We start from the raw sequence: 9,184 nt of genomic DNA on the forward strand, positions 1-9,184 counted from the left end.
GGTCATCCTGCTATGAGGTATGTGCAGTTTTATGGGTTTTTTTTAGGGTCTAGAAAATGCTGCTGGTACCGGATTAATGTAAGTTAAGCCTAAAAACAGTGATTTAATAGCAACTTGTATCAGGCTTACTACCAGAGATATATACTCTTATAATATGGCAATATAAAACGTTTGCTGGCATGTTTAATCATTTTTATATATGCTTTGGTGATAAAACTTATTGGGGCCTAGTTTTTTCCACATGGCTGGCTTGATTTTCGCCTAGAAACAGTTTCCTGAGGCTTTCCACTGTTGTAGTATGAGTGGGAGGGGCCTATTTTAGCGCTTTTTTGTGCAGTTAAAATTACAGACAGAGACATTCAGCTTCCCTCAGCAGTCCCCTGCATGCTATAGGACATTTCTGAAGGGCTATGAATGCTTCAAAAGTCGTTTATTGAGGAAGGTAGGGCCACAGCTGAGCTGTGGCAGTTGTTGTGACTGTTTAAAAAACATTTATTTCGTTTTTTTGATCTGTTTTTTGCATTAAGGGGTTAATCATCCATTTGCAAGTGTCTCTTCGCCCAGGCGTGGGCAAGAGATGTTCAGGATCCCTGGGCGTTGGAGATTATATCTCAGGGGTATCTTCTGGACTTCAAGGCTTCCCCTCCACAAGGGAGATTTCGCCTTTCACGATTATCTGTGAACCAGATAAAGAAAGAGGCATTCTTACACTGTGTGCAAGACCTCCTAGTTATGGGAGTGATCCATCCAGTTCCAAAGGAGGAACAGGGACAGGGATTTTACTCAAATCTGTTTGTGGTTCCCAAAAAAGAGGGAACCTTCAGACCAATCTTGGATCTAAAGATCTTAAACAAATTCCTCAGAGTTCCATCATTCAAAATGGAAACTATTCGGACCATCCTACCTATGATCCAGGAGGGTCAATATATGACTACGGTGGATTTAAAGGATGCTTACCTTCACATTCTGATACACAAAGATCATCATCGGTTCCTAAGGTTTGCCTTTCTGGACAGGCATTACCAGTTTGTGGCTCTTCCCTTCGGGTTAGCTACAGCCCCAAGAATTTTTTACAAAGGTTCTGGGGTCACTTCTGGCGGTCCTAAGGCCGCGGGGCATAGCAGTGGCCCCTTATCTAGATGATATCCTGATACAGGCGCCAAACTTCCAAATTGCCAAGTCCCATACGGACATAGTTCTGGCATTTCTGAGGTTGCATGGGTGGAAAGTGAACGAGGAAAAGAGTTCTCTGTCCCCACTCACAAGAGTCTCCTTCCTTACCTGACGGAGTCCAGGTTATCAAAACTTCTAAATTCTTGCCGTGTTCTCCATTCTATTCCGCGCCCTTCGGTGGCTCAGTGCATGGAGGTAATTGGCTTAATGGTAGCGGCAATGGACATAGTTCCGTTTGCACGCCTACATCTCAGACCGCTGCAACTATGCATGCTCAGTCAGTGGAATAGGGATTATACAGATTTGTTCCCTCTACTAAATCTGGATCAAGAGACCAGAGATTCTCTTCTCTGGTGGCTATCTCGGGTCCATCTGTCCAAAGGTATGACCTTTCGCAGGCCAGATTGGACAATTGTAACAACAGATGCCAGCCTTCTAGGTTGGGGTGCAGTCTGGAACTCCCTGAAGGCTCAGGGATCGGGGACTCAGGAGGAGAAACTCCTCCCAATAAATATTCTGGAATTGAGGGCAATATTCAATGCTCTTCCGGCTTGGCCTCCGTTAACAACCCTGAGGTTCATCAGATTTCAGTCGGACAACATCACGACTGTGGCTTACATCAACCATCAAGGGGGAACAAGGAGTTCCTTAGCGATGTTAGAAGTCTCCAAAATAATTCGCTGGGCAGAGAAACACTCTTGCCACCTATCAGCGATCCATATCCCAGGTGTAGAGAACTGGGAGGCGGATTTTCTAAGTCGTCAGACTTTTCATCCGGGGGAGTGGGAACTCCATCCGAAGGTGTTTACTCAATTGATTCATCGTTGGGGCAAACCAGAACTGGATCTCATGGCGTCTCGCCAGAACGCCAAGCTTCCTTATTACAGATCCAAGTCCAGGGACCCGGAAGCGACGCTGATAGATGCTCTAGCAGCGCCTTGGTCTTTCAACCTGGCTTATGTGTTTCCACTGTTTCCTCTGCTCCCTCGACTGATTGCCAAAATCAAGCAGGAGAGAGCATCAGTGATTTTGATAGCGCCTGCGTGGCCACGCAGGACCTGGTATGCTGACCTAGTGGACATGTCATCCTTTCCACCTTGGACTCTGCCTTTGAGACGAGACCTTCTACTTCAAGGTCCTTTCAATCATCCAAATCTAATTTCTCTGAGACTGACTGCATGGAGATTGAACGCTTGATTTTATCAAAGCGTGGCTTCTCCGAGTCTGTCATTGATACCTTAATACAGGCACGAAAGCCTGTTACCAGGAAAATCTACCATAAGATATGGCGTAAATATCTTTATTGGTGTGAATCCAAGAGTTACTCATGGAGTAAGGTTAGGATTCCCAGGATATTATCTTTTCTCCAAGAGGGTTTGGAGAAAGGATTATCAGCTAGTTCTTTGAAGGGACAGATCTCTGCACTGTCTATTCTTTTGCACAAGCGTCTGGCGGATGTTCCAGACGTTCAGGCGTTTTGTCAGGCGTTGGTTAGAATCAAGCCTGTGTTTAAACCTGTTGCTCCCCCATGGAGCTTAAATTTGGTTCTTAAAGTTCTTCAAGGGGTTCCGTTTGAACCTCTTCATTCCATAGATATCAAGCTTTTATCTTGGAAAGTTCTTTTTTTGATGGCTATTTCCTCGGCTCGTAGAGTCTCCGAGTTATCTGCTTTACAATGTGATTCTCCTTATCTGATCTTCCATGCAGATAAGGTAGTTCTGCGTACAAAACCTGGGTTTTTACCTAAGGTGGTTTCTAACAAGAATATCAATCAAGAGATTGTTGTTCCATCATTGTGTCCTAATCCTTCTTCAAAGAAGGAACGTCTTTTACATAATCTGGACGTGGTTCGTGCTTTAAAGTTTTACTTACAAGCTACTAAAGATTTTCGTCAAACATCTGCTTTGTTTGTTGTTTACTCTGGACAGAGGAGAGGTCAAAAGGCTTCGGCAACCTCTTTCTTTTTGGCTAAGAAGCATAATCCGCTTAGCCTATGAGACTGCTGGACAGCAGCCTCCTGAAAGGATTACAGCTCATTCTACTAGAGCTGTGGCTTCCACTTGGGCCTTTAAAAATGAGGCTTCTGTTGAACAAATTTGCAAGGCGGCGACTTGGTCTTCACTTCATACTTTTTCCAAATTCTACAAATTTTATACTTTTGCTTCTTCGGAAACTATTTTTGGGAGAGAGGTTTTACAGGCAGTGGTACCTTCCGTTTAAGTACCTGCCTTGTCCCTCCCTTCATCCGTGTACTTTATCTTTGGTATTGGTATCCCACAAGTAATGGATGATCCGTGGACTGGATACACCTTACAAGAGAAAACACAATTTATGCTTACCTGATAAATATATTTCTCTTGTGGTGTATCCAGTCCACGGCCCGCCCTGTCATTTTAAGGCAGGTCAAAATTTTAGATTAAACTACAGTCACCACTTCACCCTATGGTTTCTCCTTTCTCTGCTTGTTTCGGTCGAATGACTGGATATGGCAGTTAGGGGAGGAGCTATATAGCAGCTCTGCTGTGGGTGTCCTCTTGCAACTTCCTGTTGGGAAGGAGAATATCCCCACAAGTAATGGATGATCCGTGGACTGGATACACCACAAGATAAATAAATTTATCAGGTAAGCATAAATTGTGTTTTTTAAGAAAATGTATCCTATAGCTGACACTGTTTGGGACTCTTGGCAGACGGTCCTTAAGGTGGAGGGAGCTATTTCTACTCTGGCGAAGCATACAACTATTCCTATCGAGGACAGTTGTGCTTTCAAAGACCCCATGGATAAGACGTTGGAGGGTCTTCTCAAAAAACTCTATATTAATCAGGGGTTTTTATTGCAACCGGCGGCCTGCATTGTAACAGTCACGACTGCGGCTGCTTTTTGGTTTGACGCTCTAGAAGAGTCTCTTAGAACTGAGACCGCTTTAGAGGAAATGCAGGACAGAATTAAGGCGCTGAAGCTGGCTAATTCTTTTATTACGGATGTTTCCTTTCAGATAACCAAGTTAGCTGCTAAGAGTTCAGGATTCTCCATCTTAGCACGAAGAGCTTTATGGTTAAAATCTTGGTCTGCGGATGTGTCCTCTAAATCCAAGCTTTTGGCTATTCCTTTCAAGGGAAAGACCCTATTCAGGCCTGATTTGAAAGAAATCCTTTCTGATATTACGGGAGGTAAGTGTCATCTCCTCAAGACCAAACATCTAAGCAAAGGGGAAGACAGAGTAATTTTCGTTCCTTTCGTAATTTCAAAGGAATCCCCCCTTCCTCTGCCGCTAAACAGGAAGGCAACTATTCTCAAGCCAAAGCCACCTGGAGACCCAACCAGGCTTGGAACAAGGGTAAACAACCCAAGAAGCCCGCTGCTGCTCCCAAGAGGCCCCCGATCCAGGACCGGATCTAGTAGGGGGCAGACTTTCTCTCTTTGTCCAGGCTTGGATAAGAGACGTTCAGGATCCCTGGACACTAGAAAGTGTGTCTCAAGGGTATCGGTTGAAGTTAAAAAAAATTCCTTCCCAAGGGGAAGGTTTCTTCTTTCACGATGGTCTGTAGACCAGATAAAAAGAGAGGCGTTCTTACCAGTATTAATTTCGTCGACTAAAATGACTATAAAACTAAAGAAATTCTGATAACTAAAATACGACTAAAACTAAAATGACATTTTAGTCAAAAGAATATGACTAAAACTAAATCAAAATGACATTTTAGTCAAAAGACTATGACTAAAACTAAATCAAAATGACATTTTAGTCAAGACTATGACTAAAACTAAATCAAAATTTGCTGACAAAAACATTTTATGCAAGGTGTTATAATCAATCCATATCCAATTATTTCTCTTTTGTATAATTTACGAAACTTAATTTTATTAAATTTTAAGATAAAGACATGTTCTATACCACAACAGTTAAATCTGTTAAATCTGCATTGCATGTTCAAACCTTAATACCACAAATAAAAATTGGTTAATAAACCTTTACTCCAGGAGTATATAATGAGTTTGGAAGTTCTAGAGTAGTGCTAATGTTTGCCGAACATTTTACGAATCTGTGAACAATCAATTGATTCTTCCTATAGAAATAAGCATAAACCACGAATATGGGTTTGTTATGCCTGTGCTAGCTGCAGAAACTTTTTGTTGAGTTACTTGATACCTGTTTTAATTATTAACAGAGAACTGTTAAAGTTTTTATATTAGGTAATATGTGCAATACAGCCAATACAGTTTACAGTTTTGATTTTTTATATTTTAAAGTTGCACTTCTGTTGGTTTATGAAACGTGGTTTTATTTAATTTTAAGTTTAATAAAGATGTTGCATATCACAACGGCTAAATCTGTGTCTGTATTGCATGTTTAAACCTTAATACCATAAATATTAACAGGTGTTATGTTTACTCCTGGAGTATATAATCAGTTTGCAAATTATAGAGAAATGCTTAAATAATGCATTACACTTTAACTAAACTCCTTAGATTTTAGTCGACTAAAATCTACTGGAGATTCAGTCGACTAAAACTAAAACAATTCAGATGACTAAAATACAACTAAAACTAAAATGGCATTTTAGTCAAAAGACTAAAACTAAGACTAAATTGAAATTTGCCGTCAAAATTAACACTGGTTCTTACGTTGTGTAAAAGATATCTCCACTATGGGAGTAATTTGCCCAGTTCCAATACAGGAGCAGGGGCAGGGGTTTTACTCAAATCTTTTTGTGGTTCCCAAAAAAAAGGGAACATTCCGACCCATTTTAGATCTCAAGAGTCTAAACAAGTTTCTCAGAGTTCCATCCTTCAAGATGGAGACTATCCGGACAATTCTTCCATTGATCCAGGAGGGTCAATATATGACTACCGTGGACTTAAAGGATGCATATCTTCATATTCCTATCCACAAAGATCATCGCCAGTTCCTGAGGTTTGCCTTTATGGACAAACACTTTCAGTTCGTGGCCCTTCCTTTCGGGCTGGCCACGGCACCCAGGATCTTCACGAAAGAATCCTTGCAGGCGACTAAAGAATTTTGTCAATCATCTTAATTATTTGTTGTCTTTTCCGGGAAACGTAGGGGTCAGACAGCTACGGCTACCTCTCTTTCTGGCTGAAGAGTATCATCCGTTTTGCATATGAGACTGCTGGACAGCAGCCTCCTGAAAGAATTACGGCTCATTCTACTAGGGCTCTGGCTTTCTCATGGGCATTTAAAAATTATGCTTCTGTTGAACAGATTTGCAAGGCTGCAACTTGGTCGTCTCTTCACACTTTTTCCAAATTTTCCAAATTTTATACTTTTGCCTCGTCCGAGGCGGTTTTTGTGAGAAAGGTTCTTCAAGCAGTGGTGCCTTCCGTTTAGGTTCCTATCTTGTCCCTCCCTTTCATTCGTGTCCTATAGCTTTGGTATTGTATCCCATAAGTAAGGATGAAATCCGTGGACTCGTCATATCTTGTAAAAGAAAAGGACATTTATGCTTACCTGATAAATGTATTTCTTTTACAATATGACGAGTCCACGGCCCACCCTGTCATTTTCTAAGACAGGTCTTTATTTTTGTTAAACTTCAGTCACCTCTGCACCTTGGCTTTTCCTTTCTCTTCCTATCTTCGGTCGAATGACTGGAGTGGGAGGGAAGGGAGGAGCTATATATACAGCTCTGCTGTGGTGCTCTTTGCCTCCTCCTGCTGACCAGGAGACGATATCCCATAAGTAAGGATGAAATCGTGGACTCGTCAATCATTTTAGATAGATCACTATATCATAGATAAACATTTCCAATGTATTAAAAAATACCACACTGTAATATAATAAAGTATTAATCACATTTGAACCTTTGAGATCTCTAAATCTCTCACTTTCTGTCAATCACTCTGTATGCATACATAATTATTATGCTTTGTTCCTATTATTTAAGACCCAAGTAACTTTTTCGCCTAACTTGTAAATGGTTATGATAGTCCATTGTACTTTTTGCATAGTTGGTATAGTAGTAATTCATCTTTTTCACAATTAAATACTGAATGTATTTTTTTTTTTTTACAACAGATGTTTACTAATTGTCTTTTCTGTAGATTCAAGGGACAGAAGAGGCACACAAAGAACAGAAACGACAACAGCAGCTAGAAGATAACTATCGATTTGTATGGAATGAAAATCAGGATGATCTCAAGAGCAAAAGTGCAAACTCAGACTCTGATGATGTGGATTTCTAAACATACAAAACACATGTTTTTTTTGTCTTTCAAAGATACTGGAGCGCAGAATTATTTGGAATCTGCAAATAAGATACTTTTATTATGCAAAGGCGTCCTAATATCTGCAGGATATGCAATGCTTTAAAGCTGTTTAAACATTGCAAAGCACAATTCTGGTTTCTCATTGTTTTGCAGTTCTAGAATTAATTGTGTTCTGCAATATTAAAATGAACTGCTTATAGCATTTTGTCTATTTCTTTACTACTAAACACGCTATACAAGAAATGTGTCTGCTTGTATGATTGGTAATACTATGCATCTGAAAAGTTAAAATTCAAGACTGCTCTAAATCTTTGTGGGTAGAGCAACTTATTCCTTGATGCAAATATTAACTAATGTGTTTTTCCCCAGTTTTTTGTTGTTAAATACATACTTTGCATTTCTCCATTTAAAGCAGCATCTTATTTAACTGCTGAATTTGTTAGACTGAGACTGTGGGGTTTTTACAAGCGTCTCTTGAACCACAGCATGGCACCATGTTAAATTAATAGGTAAAAATAACCTTTGTGTCTTATATTAAAATAATCTGTGGATTGTGATGCTTCTATTGTATAAAGTTAATTATTGTATAAATTATTTTTTATTAATTCATGGCAATCTCCTTTTGTAGTGTTGGGGTCCTTAAATAGCAATAGCTGGATACATTCTTTTGGTGCTAACAAATCTAAAATTAAACACGCGCACCTTGTTTTATTTTGATGCACAGCATTGTTTAAATGCAGGGACTAATAAGATTGGATAGAAATGCACCTTGCTAGTTTATTGCTTAAAGGGTCAGACCACACCTTTAGTCATCTTAAAAGTCGTATCTTAGATTAAGCTGCATATAGCCTCCTGCATCCTTTCTATATCATGCAGCAGGAACAGTAAAAAGGTTTTTTTTTTACTGTCCCTTTAAGAATAAATACAGGCCTTGCTATAATTTGTTCCCCTACACAACAATAAAGTTATTTGTTTTTAGAACATTTTCTGTAAACAAAATAATGTTGTTTTTTAAAAAAAATAATTGGTAATTGTGTTGAAAAAGTATTTCCTAGAGCAGTGTTTCCCAAACTACTTAATTTGGAACTTTGTTGTACTTTATGTAATTTGCATTTCTGTGAAAAAAATGTACTAAAACAATTGCACTTTATGGAAAGGATTAAAGCAAAAGGAAGAAAAATTGACCGCTACAGATGTACCGTCTCAGAATGCAGTCCTAGTATGTTGAAGGTTGACATTTCAGGCTCCTTGTGAGGGATCATGGGTTACACCAATACATATGAAGCCCTATTATAGGATTAATTGCAATAGTTTGTTTGGGAAATATAGCTATTCAGGATAGGCAGCTATTTTTTTCATAGAGAATGTAAATTTGCTATTGTATAGCTCAGGAATAAATAAACTGCTGTAACTTTTACATTAAATATGCATTTTTTCTTTCTTTTACTCATAGGTAACAGGTTAATTGGGTAGACAACTTTTGAAATAGGTAGAACTGGCTTTCAATCGCTTTTGAGTCAGTTCAGTTTCCTAAAGTTAGGTCAGTTGGATCATTCCTCCAGCTGGTTTCAAATGTGCAGATCACATTTTGTACACAGGATTGAATGTTGTGCTGGTTTTGTTGTCACCCACATTGAACGTAGACCCTTTTTCTCTTGTTAAGTGTATCCATTCCACGGATCATCCATTACTTATGGGATATTCTCCTTCCCAACAGGAAGTTGCAAGAGGATCACCCACAGCAGAGCTGCTATATAGCTCCTCCCCTAACTGTCATATCCA

The 9,184-nt window shown here is 39.6% G+C and overlaps 1 protein-coding gene across 1 annotated transcript in view; it reads left to right on the forward strand.

Annotated features, from left to right (window-relative positions):
- OS9 (OS9 endoplasmic reticulum lectin) overlaps nucleotides 1-8,826 on the forward strand; it is a gene marked incomplete in the record, with an annotated part of 610,958 nt that extends 602,132 nt beyond the window's left edge. The window contains 1 exon segment of the mRNA XM_053708203.1: nucleotides 7,238-8,826. Coding sequence (XP_053564178.1) covers nucleotides 7,238-7,378 — 141 coding nt within the window.
- Between the last annotated feature and the right edge of the window lie 358 nt (nucleotides 8,827-9,184).

The sequence above is a fragment of the Bombina bombina genome, chromosome 3 (genome assembly GCF_027579735.1).
Source record: "Bombina bombina isolate aBomBom1 chromosome 3, aBomBom1.pri, whole genome shotgun sequence".
In the NCBI taxonomy this organism is placed as follows: Eukaryota; Metazoa; Chordata; class Amphibia; order Anura; family Bombinatoridae; genus Bombina; species Bombina bombina.